The 15,563-nt window shown below is 37.4% G+C and overlaps 1 protein-coding gene across 19 annotated transcripts in view; it reads left to right on the top strand.

The window, feature by feature from the left end:
* Nucleotides 1–15,347, top strand: part of adgrb2 (adhesion G protein-coupled receptor B2) — a 350,264-nt gene extending 334,917 nt beyond the window's left edge. For 9 of the 19 annotated variants that reach the window (XM_048201534.1, XM_048201532.1, XM_048201535.1 and 6 more), the window contains 3 exons: nucleotides 518–631; nucleotides 9,909–9,962; nucleotides 12,379–15,347. In XM_048201534.1, coding sequence (XP_048057491.1) covers nucleotides 518–631; nucleotides 9,909–9,962; nucleotides 12,379–12,555 — 345 coding nt within the window. In that variant the 3' untranslated portion in view covers nucleotides 12,556–15,347. Of the gene's footprint in view, nucleotides 1–517; nucleotides 632–3,459; nucleotides 7,963–9,908; nucleotides 9,963–12,378 lie in introns of all 19 variants that reach the window. The other 10 variants (XM_048201538.1, XM_048201537.1, XM_048201536.1 and 7 more) reach the window with 8 other exon arrangements.
* Nucleotides 15,348–15,563: the final 216 nt, after the last annotated feature.

The raw sequence follows: 15,563 nt of genomic DNA, 5'->3' as shown, positions 1-15,563 counted from the left end.
TTCCATGAAATCACAGATGAAATTTGATAACAACCTCATAAATTTTGTTTCTCAACCATCCAATGCGCATGTGCAGTCACTGAACACCTCAGAACACTGATTGTTTCTATAGCAAGTGGAGCTTCTAAAGGCAGCTGCAGTGGCGCGATGACTTTACCAATTGGCAATTGGCTCTTTTATTTAGACGGCGGGACTTATTCTGCCATATTGTGTGTCTTTCCTACAAAACAGTCCAGCCAGCTTCCAACCACCTCCATTTAAATCTGGGAATTGGTGGAAGTGTCTGTAAGTAGGAAATGATGCCGACCAGAGAGCTTTAACATTGCTTGCTACCCATCGGTTTTATTAACCAATCAGAACACCACCCTTCAAGAGGATGAGTGTTTATTGTCACCCCAGTCTTGCGGTTTAACTCGATCACCATCGACACAGCTCCTCCCTGGCCTACCCTTTCTTATTTTTTGCTTTTGTTCCTTTTGTTTTTTGTTTTTTTCTTTGTTTTTCCACTTCCTTACAGAAAGTGATGCACACTCGCAAAAGACACTCAGAGCTGTACCATGAACTCAACCACTCCACCAAGTTCCACACCATAGACAGGTATAACAGGGATCCTGCCATGTCCTCCTTCAAGGTAAGACCCCTCTAACCTGCAAACCCCACATTATACCCATCCCTGACACGTTAAAATCATACACCACCCAAAGCACCAGTTCAAGTGAAATAATCTAACCCCGTGCTTGCAAAAATCCTGTATATTTGCGTTACAAAGTGACTAATGAATCACCATGCTCACACGTGCACCACTGCAGGAGTTTTAGTAACTGGAGCACTAAATAGTTTACTTAAACCTGAAACACTAATGATATTTCCATAAATAATTTGTTACCTGGGAGGCAGAAAACTTCTTGTTCCCTTTCATGGGATGGGTTCCCATCACGTCATTGACGTAACGTCTCGTTCCCTTACTCCGGGAAAACGTTTTGAGGACATATTAATGTCTTTTTAACCTGCTTTAAAATGAACCTCATGCCTTTTAAACTGCGCTTTAAAATTACAGGGATTAAAATTCATAAATGATTTAGAGAAAAACGCTAAAAATGAAAATTCTTTAGTGAACTTTTCTTTATATATATATATATATATATATATATATATATATATCATCAAAACAATGAAAGTCAGTGGGGTTCAGTGATGTTTTGGACCCCTATAACTTTCAGTGTATGGACAAAAACTATTTTTCAGTTTCAAAAAAATATACACTAAAAAGCATACAGGTTTGGAATGACATGAGGGTGAATAAATGATGACAGGATTTGTATCTTTGGGTGAACTGTCACTTTAAAAAATTGTAAAAAAAAAAAAAAAAAAAATTAAAATGATGGAGAGTTAACAGTTTGTATTCTGTTACTTGGATTTAAAAAAAAAAAAAAAAAAAAAAAAAAGAAACGTTTGAAAGGCAATTGTACATGCACCTGTTGTTTGGAAACATCTTTATCAGAGCATTCTCTGCTTTCCTTTTCCCCGAGCTAGCTAGCGTAAGCTAATTAATACAGTATTAATAGCTGGATCATATTCAGTCTCCAACCATTAAGCTTCTCTAAGTACACCTGCCTGCTGCAGCGCCGTCTCCTATCTGCTTTCCCTGGAAAGAGCTGACGGTTCATCTTTCCATTAGCCAGACTGCTGAATCTTTAATGTTCTATTAGAGGAAAGAGCATTGCAAACATCTATACGCCAGTGTCCAGAGGCTTTTGTCATTAAGATTTAAAAACAAATGCCCTCCGGATAATTACCTGTCCGCAATTTGTGTATACATTGGTGGCATTTGCCACATGCTCACTCACTTTTCATTTGGATCATGCTGTCTGCAGCCTCAGTTATGGCCCATTTTAGGCCTTTAGATCCTTGTGCTGCATTACTCTTTACCAGAGGCATGTCCTGGGGTGGCCCTGGCCACTGGAGTGATTTGATTGACCACTCCAAAATTCTAAACTAGGGTTGGCCATCTCTCAAGTCAAGTCCTTGGCTTAAATCAGAGAGAAAAAAAAATCATTTAGGTGAAGTCAGAGAAGCATTGAAATGCTGATTTGCACTTAAACTGATGCAGAACATAAAAGCATTAAAATACAGCAGAAAAGAAAACATACAAAGTTCTGTTATGAAACTCTAGATGGCACAGGCCGATAGGTCCTTAACTCGATCTGCTTGCAATCACATCATTCTCTAATAGGGCACAGCTGATTGGTTCCTGCTGTGCCAGTACCCAATGATCTTGCTGCTCAAACTTCAAATACTTGGTCAGTATTTGCTGTAGCAGTTGCAGCACATTTTCAGAAACCCTCCACCTTCCTCAGCTCCACCTGTATAGATCTGCTACGGGTATTTTATTTATGCTATATTGTACAGCACCAACATGTCTTACTTGCTCACAGAAGCGTGTCACGTTTGTATTAGCAGTAGCAAGTCCCGTAAATGCTCTGCAGCAGCAGCAATAACCAACAGAAGATCTATTCCATCAAAACCAAATATATATACATTGTTATATCCATTACCATGCCAAACACTCAGAGAGTTGTCATGACAGAAATTTATTGTAATTTGTTATAATTTATAAAATGCAACTTTATAATGTAATACATTTTATAATGAAATTTTATAATATATAATTAATAGAATGTAATTTTATTTCATTTTTGAGTCTTTCACATGCACTTTATTTCAGCCATTCAAAAAAAATGGCTGAAATTTGGCATAATAATAATAATAATAATTATTATTATTATTATTATTATTATCAGTGAAGATGGAATATGTTTCTCAACAATGAGTTTGTTCTTTACATGGGCCACCCCAGTCTAAAACATCTGGACACCCTGCTGTCAGAGATTCATGTTCTCACATTACAGAAAAACTCTTTCCATATAAATGTTTTGATGGTATACAGAGTCCTTCTGTGACAGTATTGATGAGTCCTGACGCTTTTTAGCATTTGCCTTTTGATTCCCAATGGGAAAGCAATTGCAGCATAAAATTATTTTGATTTCATTCCACAGGTCTTTGAATATGTTGACAATGCTATAATTACAGCAATAATGGTGTTCAAGAGAGTTTGAAAAAATAAAATTGCACATTTGTAATTATTCTAACAACCCAGTGCCTATGAAATTTTTATGAATTTTCTTCAGGCCAGGACTGGTGTGAGTGAAAAAATTCATTCATAAAGTAGCTTTTTTCACATTTATGAAGGTAACTGATCTAAAAGACATAAATGCACTATTTAACTGCCTTTACAGTGGATCGTAATCCTGCTGGATTCAGCCATTCAACATGGCAGAATTTTCCCCTCAAGACGAGTCTACCTCATGAAACCACATCTACCTCAAAAATTAAAGTTATGCTAAAAAGTGCCATGTCAGTAGTCTTTAAACCCCTCTAACAATCCGGCCACCTTCACAGGTTCCTCCTCCACCTCCACCACGACAATCCGAGCCTTTAACACGGAGAATGAGCTTCGTTTACAAAGAGAGCCAACGTAAGCATGTCAACCAGACCCTGTATTCCCAGCCCCGTGTGACAGGGCCTTGATTTATAGAGGCTCTCATTGGTGCAGTGTAAATCCTGTAGAGTCTAAGAGGTGTAGAGGACTAAATGTTGGGTGTTTTTTCACATTAGGTCATGTTTTTTCTGTGCTAACTCGGCGTGGAATATTCCCTGCGATGTTGTGATGTACTGCTGTAAATCACACAGCCTTGCTCTGTCATTGTGCTTGTGCTATTTTAAACCCTTTCTTTAAAACAAAACCTTAAATATAAATTCACATAAACCAGTTAAATTTATCAAAATAAACTATGTAAAAGATCATAAATGCATAAAATCTAATTTTGCTCAATGTAGCTACAAATCTGCATTAAACTGATCGGTATACGGTAAGTACGCACATACTCTTCCGGCAACAAGGTGATTCAGATGAAGTGTGTTTGGTCAGAAACATGTCATGTGTGTGTGTGGGCCGGTAAAGAGATGAGTGCACATTCGGGAAAAATCTAATCCATTTTTCCCCTGCTGTCTTATTCTAGACTTGACTTTTATCCCATTAGATCATTCTAACAGCTGGTGAGGACAGTGAGCTTAGTGGGTCTCTAACACATCAAAAAAAAAAAAAAAAAAAAAAAAGGCTCCTTCCAGACACTGTCCATTCCTTCTAATCATCTTTCTCTCTATTTTCCTCCTACATACTCTGACTTCAATCTCTCGTTCGTACCACGGGTTCACTTCATCTCGTTCTTTTTTTTCTATGGGGACAGTGGAGGCGCCTTAGTCACTTGCAGTCTGTTAAATTGCTCATGTTAGTGCGAACGGAGCTTGATGCAGTTTGAAAGGCAGTTAACCTCTAAGTGAAGATGCTGCCTGGGCTGATAGCTGTAGCGGAGGCACCCCATATGGTCCCAAATGGATGAAGGACCGGTACCCTGTGTTCAATCTATTCATGCTAATGGGGATCCTACAAATGAACACAGCGGGGAACTTGAGAGCAGAGGAAGGCAACATTCTGGCTCTTGAAATATGTATTAACTGAAAACTTCTGCTCTTACTCCCACTGACTGTTGAATGAAAGGGTAAACATCATAAATATATGTGCGGGGTTAGTAATAATAAAAGATTTGAACAAACCCCTAACACTAAGTATTAAACTTATACACGTAACTGCTATGGACTTGACTGATGCTTCAAATTATGCATTTCTAGGCATTTTTCTAATAATGCACTGGATGAAAAAATCTTCCTTGCAAGGATGAGGATTGATGTTTAAAATGTATGTTTTTTGGAAGTAAAAAGTATGAATTGCCATATAATGTATAGTTTATTTGGATATAATACTCAAAAATGCATGCAAATTTTACAGTAAATTATTTTTAAAAAAAATGTTTTTGGAAGTAAAAATATATGAGTCACCATGTTTAATATGTAAATATTTTATTGAAAAAGTTTAGTCATTTATTTAGTAATTAGTTCTGTACATTTGGTTGTTACATTTTATGTTATTTCGACAGTGTTTGTTTTTTTGTTGTTTTGTTTTTACAATTAAGTGCAACTAGGGATGCAAAGGGGTGGAAAATTTCTGCTAAATTTCCAGAAACGTTCCAAAAATTTACAGAAAGTTTCCAAAAATTCTGGAAATCTGCCCCTTTGCATCCCTAAGTGCAACCATAGTATTTTGTTGTAAATTTTAAAGGATTTTTATTTTTTTTATTTTTTTTTACAGAGTAGTATGGAGCCCCGTACAAATATGTATATCATGGCAATTCATTCCCAAGACTTACTAATATGTCAGCATGTTTTTCTAATTTTTTCCTCATTTTACTAAATCATGGCTACATTGTAATAATTTGTTCAATGAATTAGTTGAACCACAATTTACTATAATGAGGGAACTAATTAATAAATTGTGGCCAGGATTTACTAAAACCAGAGAACGAATTCTTAATTTGTGGGAACAAATTCTTAATTCATGGCCATGACATAAATTTTTTGTGTGCATGTCATAGGGCTTTGTAGAGTAGAGACTTGAATATCCTTAGTTTTTTGAGGCGAGGGCTTTACACCCTAGTAACCATCTTGCAACAACCCAGAAACACTCTAGCAACAATATTTTTTGTTGTTGTTGCAAACTGTTCATGGTAAAATACATTATGGCTAACTCATTTGTAATCTTGACAACATTGCTGGCTTTTTTTATAAAAATGTGATTGCAGCAAAAATATATATCCTACTTAAGTTGAGTCGCCTACTTAAATTACTGTCTAGGTGTAAAAGGCCTTCATCTGCAATTAGAAAGTTTAATCCAAAGCATGATTACATTTTATGACCTCTATCAACTAGTAGGCCTACTAATCAAACTGATTGCTAGTACAAATGGCTCATTAAAACTTTCAAAACCCTATAGCACTGATAATATATGGTAACTGTGTTCTCATGAATCTTATACTGTAATTGTCTTGCTTTAAAGGTTATGCTCTTAACGTTTATCAGTATTCGCACAGTGTGTGGGATATTATAAGTGTGTATTAGTGTGCATCTGAGTGTTTACCTAATCTTAGCGTGTTTGGTTGTGCCTCGTTGAAACTGTTTCCCTGCAGTTGAGTTGAATTATTGGTATCAGAGCCCAACTGTGAAGTTGTTTGAAACAATTTGCTCAAGTGAAGGCGAGTAGCAGATATATGCTTTCCCCGATATTCACTCTCTCTCTTGTAACGAGTTTTCTTATTTGTTGGAGCTTCATCTAGAGACCTCTATGGCATTAATTGAATAACTGATTTTTTGTGGTCTTGCATTTGCCTTTTGTCCACACAAAATTAGCCCCCAAATGATATTTTCTTTACAAAGTATTGTGTTGACCGAACTTGAAGCAGATGCACCATCAAACAGCTTAATGAAGGGGCTTAATGCTGGGATGGGACTCTTACACACTCACACACACACACACACACACACAGCAAAATGCTAATTTGCAGTCTGTGCCAATTAAGACGTAATTAGTGAGATATGTCATGTCTGCAGATTTTGCGATGTTGGGCTCTGTTCTTGCTGTATTGTAGCCCAGCTCATATCTGGATCATGGTATAGAAGGGATAATATTAATTTTAGTGACAGTTTTGTGTCTATTTTGCCCTTTTGTGGTTCTTTTAACATTGAACAGAATAGAATAGATTACAGACTATTAGCCAAGCTGACATAATGCAGTATAACTCAGCAATGGTTGTCATGGCAGAGAGACCAGATAAGGCTTTTAGCGCATTATCCTTAATACATAATGTATGACTTTATAATGGAGGGAACACAGAGGTCATGTATGCAATGAAAGTGACCGTATACATCAACATTTATCATGTTTAATACTGTTTAGAAGTTAAGATACGTATTCCACTGAAACAAATGGTCTAATCTGTACATTATGGCAAAATTCTGGCCATTTATTCAGGTTTGGAGACCCCAAAGCTCACTGATATCTCCTTTTTGTCCTTTAATGTATAAATGTAGAGGGGATAATTCACTAAAACTGTGTTGTTTATATGCATGTTTTAACAACTGTTCAGGTATAAAAGTATAAAATTATGCAAATTTTAATTCAAATTCAAATATGCCCCAAAAAATGGCAGTTAACACAATTCGCATAACACTATTGTTCATTTTGAAAAGAGAGTCAAATTGTCATTGGCAAATGGCAAAAGCGGCACAAATGTTTAGTGAATTTATCGTGCTTTCAAGTCCTCCTCTGAAGTTTGTATTTACGAGTTGAGAAGTCGACGTCAGGTGCGTTCAAGTCACTTTCGTTGGAGCAAGATGGCGGGGGTGGGGGTGGGGGTGGGGGAGGGGTTATGGGGGTGTCGTTTTAACCTGCGGACTAAAATCAACCCGTGGCAACAGTGTAAAAGTAGCCCGATTCCACAGGAAAACCGCAGACTTGGCAACACTATTATATTTTGTGCAGGCAATTATTTCGTAAGCCTGACAATCTCACTGCTAAATACCTTTAAGTATTGTGGTATTCCCCCATGTTTCTCACTGACACGCCCCAACTCATATCGGGGCTCAGAGTTTCCCCACTCGTATTTACCACTTTGTGGTGGCATTCATGTGCATTCAACTCGTAAATACGATCTTTCTGGCATGACTTGATAGCTCCATTACCCCAGACACTCATCTCTGACAGAGGCCTTGTCATTCTATCCTGCTTCCTGTTCTGTGTTGCACAACCATGTTGTTTTACTCAATCCATTCGCTCTTAAAAATGTTGGGTTGTTTCATGCTTTTTTTTTTTTTTTTGATTGTTTGTTTGTTTTTGTCATAATGCACTGCTGCCTGTCTTTGTCTTTCCTTGGTTTGAAATTACATGTTTTCTGTCATAGTTTGACTGTAGCCAGGCAGTCAGCAGACCCAACGGCGACAAACAGAGAAAAGGTAACAAAAAAATCTCATCCAGAGAGCATTGTGTCTAAGCCACAGCTCTCATAGGTCCTACCTATAGTCTCCATAGGAACTTCTAGACCAGTACAGAACTCCCACGGCGACTAAACTTGCTTTCCCCCGCTGCCCTCCTGCTGTAGACACTGCTCCTTTCACATCTTTCCTTTGCTTCATTGTGCAACAGTCGACTTCTTCTCTGACCTGTGCTTTCTCATTTGTGTGCTGGACACATACTGTAGGTTGTGGTCACTGCTGTGTTGCTGTACCTTCCTTGCTTTCTGCACTCACCTATTACTAGTCCAAAGAGTGTCTTTGTGTAGAGGAGAGATACATACGTGAATCTTTCTTGGGTAAAAAACTTTTGTGGTCTAATGAAATGAAAAATGCTAGATGGAATGTTATGAAGGAAAGTATGAGGATTGAGTGATTCGAATAATAGTACTTTTATTTTCATATGCCTCAACAGCACTATAGGGTAGTTCAGACACACAGACTATACGTGATGTCATTCATACCCATGACCACATTCAGGAGAGAGAAAAGAGAGAATGAAAGAGTGAAATCCATTGTTGAACTCTATAAGAATCCATAATGTTCTCTATGAGGACTACGTACAGAATTTATGAAGACAGAATAGCTCTTTTCCAAAACGTCTGCCTACTAAGACAGCATAGGTGCTCTCCTGATTTTAAAAGGAAGGAAGCAACATTTGGGGCCAGATTTATTAACAGCTTGCGCCAGCGCAAACCCGTTTTTGGTGTTAATAAACTGTTGTCAGGATTTATTAAATGGACATGGACAGGGTTGCGGCTGATCTTATTGTAAATGCATTTGTAGGTGTTTCCCTTTCAGATGCTAAATTTATGGGCGGAGAGTATTTAGATGAACCATGCAAGGTGATTTACTAAGGTTTGAGCTAGTCAATTTAATGGTATTTGCGCCATTATTTAACACCCCAAAAAAAGCATGCCAGAAAAGCAAGATTGTGTTGGTCATTATGCAAATGATCCATCTGTGTCATTTAATGTGCGCATTGTCAGTAAATCACCCGCAGAACTTTTCACTCCCATCGGCATTTTTTGTGGGATTGCGCTCTCTCGCTAATTTGCCCTGTTTAGTAAATCTGGCCCTTGATTGGCTAATTTATTAGGCTGACTCATTATATATCTATATGTATATATACTAGGAGACACATGACAAATTAAAACTATGCCCGTTTCTCAGCATGCGTTCTTGAACGATGTTGCGTCATTGTGTTCGCGTAGCATCATCAACTGTCCACGTTCAATTCCAGTACTCAAGAATGCAAGTACAGAGGACAACCAAAAACATTTTTTAATCTAGTTAAAATGAAATATTTTACTTTCCTTTTTTTTTTTTTTACTATTTTATACTTTTATGTCATTAGCTTAGCAACATGCCAAGTCACTGCATATAGTTTCCACATACTGTATAGAGCGTTCCAAAGGTCACTAATAAGGTTCTATTTCAGTAAGCATGCCTTAGAAGGTATAAGCAGTAGGTTTCGAAATATCTCCATGTCCTTTTTGCCTCCAAAACATCACAGAATCTCCTTCCCTTTGGCACGCAGTGCGAAGCTTCCTCTTCCTCTACTGCAGTGTCCAACGTAGTTCATACATGCTGAAGTTAGCAGTCACCTCTCTTATCATATGCTGAGCATAGTGCTGTAGACGTTTAAGTTGTCTCTGTCTTTGTGCAAAAGAAATATGGGGGATGGGAGAGCGCAAGCCTCCAAGAGCCTCTATCAAGGTAACAAAAATTCAAACATCGCTTCCCCTCAGACATGTTGAGTGACTGTGATCCTCCCTCTTTTTCTCTCTCTTTCTCTCTCGCTCTGTGCTCTCTGCCTGTCTTTCTCTTCCTCTCTGTCTCTCTTCCTTTATTTTTCTTTCCTCCCATCCTCATTTTTATTGCAACAGAGGGAAAAGCGATGGAGCATTTCGTCTGCCGGAGGTGAAAAGAATTCTTCGAGTGTAAGTAGAAAAGGCCTGACGAGGAGAGATGGAGAAAGCTAGAGGAAGTGAAGGAAGGTTGTTGCGAGTGGAGCGATCGAGAGGAAGAGAGATGGAGGGAAAAGGAAATACGCAAGGGCAGCATAATCGCGTTAGCATTCTCTTAGGAATAAAGTCAGGCTCCGCTTCAGCATTAACAACACTTCTGCTCGACAAAATGTTCCTTCTTCAGCGTTTAGCATGCAAATTGGCTGCCAGATTATGCTTTTTGTATCCATTTTGCCAACTGTCAGCCTGTTACATTGGGTGAATTATAATCAGGCTGCTATCGCCCCCTTGTGGATGGAAACTTGCTTACATGAGCCAAAAAACTCTTCCAGAGGTTGTGAATGAGAGACAAAAGAGAAGACATTCAGTTTGCTCTGCTTGAAAATATTGTTATAATGTGCTTGCGTGAGCTTAGTGTATGAATGTGTGTGTGTGCTCATATTTCCATTTCCATGGTAGCCGGCAAACCCACCCACACAGCTCGAGTTTAAGCCTCCCCCTTCGCAAACACTCACGAACAAGAGAGAGGCAGAGAAACTTATTGTCAGTCATACCGCAGACAAGTCATTTACGTGGTGTTTTCCAATCTTCCCAATCCGGCACACGCGCAATCAGCGGGCGTTTGAGCTGAGGGGGAGCCGACAGCAACTCTGTAATTGATCGCCTCGAACGTTTCGAGATATGCAGGTTCATACATCTCATTTTCGGGGGAAGTTGGGAATAGATTCGAGAGGAGGGGAATAGTGAGATGAATTCGTCAGGTCTCAACAGAGTCCCCTTTGAGTGGCCTGGCTCTGGCTGTCTCTCTCTCTCTTTTTTATATATATATTCTCACAATTCTAACCTCATATTTCCCCAGTCTCTCTGTGTGATTAGATTAATCTGCCACTACTGTATAATGTAATTTACCTAGCATTAAGAGGCCGTATAGCTGTAGGATACATCATTAGTCTCAATGGGATGGAGAGTATATGTGTTCTGGCTATCTGAAGTAATGAACACCTGGAATAGCCGGGCATAAAACGCGGTACAGACCACCACTAATGCCAATGATCAAGTCGCCCCATATGTTGTATAGACAAGTCGTAATGTAGCAAGACTATAACGCCATTTAGTCTTTATGCTTCTGTTGTAACGTGCATTCAGGCGCATTAAATGCAAATTTTAAATGCCTGAGCACATTTCCATTAGTTACGTCCCAGACGAGATAAAATGTTGTTTTTCAGCCTTACGATGCTCCTGGCAGGTCTAAAAATTACAATGGTAGTAATAGTTTCTGGCAGAATACCATAGCTTTGAGTGGTTGTTATAGCACTGTAAAATTAATAAATATATATATATATATATATATATATATATATATATATATATATATATATATATATATATATATATATGTGGTATTTGTTGTTACAGTGGTAGCTAATGTGTATATGTACACTGTAAAAAAATATTTTCATGATTTATTACAATTTTTTTTCTTTTGTCAAATCAGCTTCAATAATTAATGTTGTTTAGATAACATAATATTTTGAGTTGTATTAACTCATTGTATTAACTATTTCAATGAACTCAACATTTTAAGGCAACCAGGCAACTTACTTTTTTAAGTTAAACCAACAATTTTTTTTTAGTGTTGAATATTTAATTCATCATATATAAATAAACATTTGATTTATGTTCATATTTTATATTCATGCCATTATATTTGGTAAAATATACAGTAAAAACAGTAATGTTGTGAAATATTATTACAATTTTAAATAAATAAAATATATTTTAAAATGTGATGGCAAAGCTGAATTTTCAGCATCATTACAGTCTTCAGTGTCACATGATCCTTCAGAAATCATTCTAATATGCTGATTTGCTGCTCAAGAAACATTGTTTTTGTCAGTGTTGAAAACAGTTGTGCTGCTTAATATTTTTGAAGAAATCAAGATAATATTTTTTGTGTGTGTGTGAGTATTCGATAAATAGAAGCTTCAAAAGTACATTTATTTGAAATAGAAATCCTTTGTATTTACTGTCTCTTTTGATCAATTTAATGTGTCCTTCCTGAATAAAAATATTAATAAAAAAAAAAAAAAAAACTTACCCCAACCTTTTGAATGGTAGTGTGTATACTAACCCTATAACTTTGGGTTAGCCACCACTGTAATAATAATAATATATATATATATATATATATATATATATATATATATATATATATATATATATATATATATACACAATGGCTTCCTGGAAATATGCGAAATTTTAAAAACTATTCTTGCCATGATACTTTTTGTAAGAGAATGGTTGAGTTTAAAAAAGGTGAGTGGCATTCATGCTCAGGTTTTAATTTTTTCTTTTTTTTTCTTTCCTCTTGTATGTGCATATTCAGGACAAGTCCACCACAGATGACCAGCGATCTTGGGACAGCTTTAAGACCATGACCCCTGAGCAGACGTGTGGCTCCAGCGAACATAAGGACAGACTGGAGTTACGCAGTAAACCCTGGGACACATCCTCCGTCAACACACCCGACACATCCGAAGGAGACTTCCAGACTGAAGTGTGAAGAGAACACACGCCTACAACAAACTGAGAGACAATTAAACCCTCTTACGTACTCACGCCGTCAGTGATCTTCAGCAAGACGTGTTCTAAAGGATTCTGTACTTGTTTACAGGTTTGAGGACAGACCAGAGATGAAGAGTGCTCTATTCTATATTTTCACACAGAGACATTAAATGAAAGAGTGGGGCCTGGAGAGTATGGTAAAACATTTTTAACAAACTGTTTCCTGTCTTGATTTTACTCCAGAAAGGATTCTCTTTCACCTGTTTGATGATTTGGGAATTTAAAAAATAATATTTCTGCACCCTTCTTTTTATAGAGGAATAACAAGGAAAAAAAAAAAAATCAGTACTGATGATTCGCACACTGTTTAATAACCCCTTAGGGTTTTTTTTCCTCCTTTCTGTCTTCTCATTCCTTGGATGGTTCAAGTTCCGTTTCCCTTTTTCTTGCTTTGTTTTTCAGTGGAGAGGAAGTTTTGAAAGCGTTCATTAATATGTGCCATCCTCTGCATTTTTTTTTCTCTGCATCAGGCATACTGTACTCATATTCTTATTTTAGTCCATTATTCTTTTTGTTTTATTTTCTAAAATATATATATATTTTTTTTTTCCTTTTTTTTCTAAACTTCAGGTATCATTTTATGGGTGGAAGTAGGTCTTTATTGTCATGCTGCTGTGTGATTGTGTTTTATTTAGGTTTTCCAAAATGCTTGACAGAAAATATTGTGCTATACAGTATGTGCGATTTAATGTCAAATTTGCATTCGTTCACGCCAGGGAAGCATCTTTGATCCATCCTACACAAAGCAAGCAAAAGAATTCACATTCCAGTCATAAAGAGCTTTGGTGTTCCAGAATGTGCTTATCCACTTCCAGCTGAGAGCGTTTCCATTTTGAACCAACACAAAGGTCTGCTGTCAGGGATGGTGCTAAGTTTCCACATTTCTTCTCCATCTTAAAGTTGTTCTACATTTCCACTCTTGCATATAGTAGCCCTTTGTGATGTTTTCAGTTGAAAACCAGTGATTGATTCCGATTTGTTTCTGCACTGTGGAGTTTGACAGTTGGCTTAATGCTAAGCAGACTGCAGAGGTCATCTTTGCCAACCCGCTCCTCTTTATAACCAGTTAATTAGTTGTGCTGGCTGATGTAACTCCACATGGAGACTCGGAAAGTGAGAAAGAGAGGGCGAACGATGGAGAGAAAAAGGTGTGGTAATTATCTTGGGGGAATAACGATTTGTCCTGACATTTTCTTACTTGGCGCGAATTTCATCTGCTCAAAGATCCCTGAAGTCAGCATATCATATAGGCACAGATGGCAAGACTAGAGCATGCCATTTCAACCTTTGCAAGTAATCTGCACTAATGGGGAACATGGGCTGCCTCGTCCCCATGAAATATCTCCAAACCACCATGGCAATTAAAACTAGTTTTTCATCTCCCTTCTCACAGTCAAGAAAGGCTGAATATTACTCTCTTAGGATATATGAGCAATATCACATGAGCCAGATTGTTTTTTGGCAAAAGATGATCACAGTTGTGCTGATATTCATTACTGTAGAGTGATTGTGATATTGCTTTTAACAGTTCAATAAACAAGAAGTTAATATTGCGTAACGTTAGTTTCTGACTAAAATTGACTAGTTTGTTTGCAGATGTTTCCACCAGTGAAAATAGTTCCTAAAGAAGCCAAAGCATCAAGGTTATGTGTTGAAAAAAGGGGAAAGGTTCAAATGTCTTTGGACTGTATCGCTGCGTCTGAAACAAAAGTGAAGTATGTGAAAAACAGTAGGTGAAAAATCGTCGGATGATGTTCTACTTCCGCTGAGATTCTGAAGTGCGCATTCGATGGCCTCATGGGAGAGGATTTATGAATGCCAGTGAAGTGACATAGCTGGTAGATCACATAACAATAACAACATAGTGGACGTAGTACATCCAAATTTCATTCATACTACCCAAAATTATAGTTGAATTTGAAGTAAATTCAAATGTAGTACCTACTTAGTATGCGATTTCGGACGCAGCGTATATTAGCACCGGCCAATCATATTTTAATTTTTAAATGTTTGGAATTTAGACAAAATCTTTGGTGAAAGGAAGTAAGTTCATTTATCTTTCTGTGCTGAGAAAAGCGATTTGTAGCCTTGTCTTGAAAGATCAGTATGACAAACCACGCAGCTGTACACAAACCCTGCTTCATTTACAGTGCCTGTTTTGTTTTCAATGCTATTTTGTCTGATGCAGTCATCAACCGTTTCAACATTCTGTCATTCCACTTTAATTCTGTCTCTGTATATGAGTGTTGGGTTTTTTTCATAGACGTTTACAGAGCCCTACTTATTGAAGCTGGAGAATTACACCCCAAAATCCTACTTAAACTAACTATGTTTTGAACAGATTTATGTTTTACTCTTAAAAAAAAAAAAAAAAAAAAAAAACTTGAGAATGGCCTTACAGTCACATAAAATTTATGAGATGTATTTTTGTGAGGAGGATGATCGTCGAAAAATGAATGGTGAACAGCTGAGTGTGGACGCACTGAAGAATGAATATGTTTCCTTGGACTTCCTGATATGCAGGATGTTTTCTTCATGGCTTGACATGTTTGAAACTTTTGGATCCTCCCCTTGCCAGCACACACAATCCCATTGGCTAAAGAAGATGGCTATCACAGAGAATCCTCCTTGCACCATTTAAGTTTTTTATACATAAGATTGTACAAAGTAGTCCTCTACTGTTTTCATAGAGTGTCTTTTTATATGAAAATAAATTTTCAAACTGGTGAACACCCTTGTAGGGTTTTTCCTCCTCATGGTGTAGGTGGAATAGACCAGAGTTTTCCAATCTATTTTGTCATAGGTCCCATTGGTAAAGCTCAATGCTGTCACACTTTTTACATTGTAATACAGTGTTGTTTCAGCTATTAATCTCAAACGATGATATAAATTAACCCTTAAACGCATACCTCAGGTCTTTAGGGACCCGGGACATCATTCACTACC

The sequence above is a fragment of the Megalobrama amblycephala genome, linkage group LG9, assembly GCF_018812025.1.
Source record: "Megalobrama amblycephala isolate DHTTF-2021 linkage group LG9, ASM1881202v1, whole genome shotgun sequence".
In the NCBI taxonomy this organism is placed as follows: Eukaryota; Metazoa; Chordata; class Actinopteri; order Cypriniformes; family Xenocyprididae; genus Megalobrama; species Megalobrama amblycephala.
This window is presented reverse-complemented; position numbering and strand designations above follow the sequence as displayed.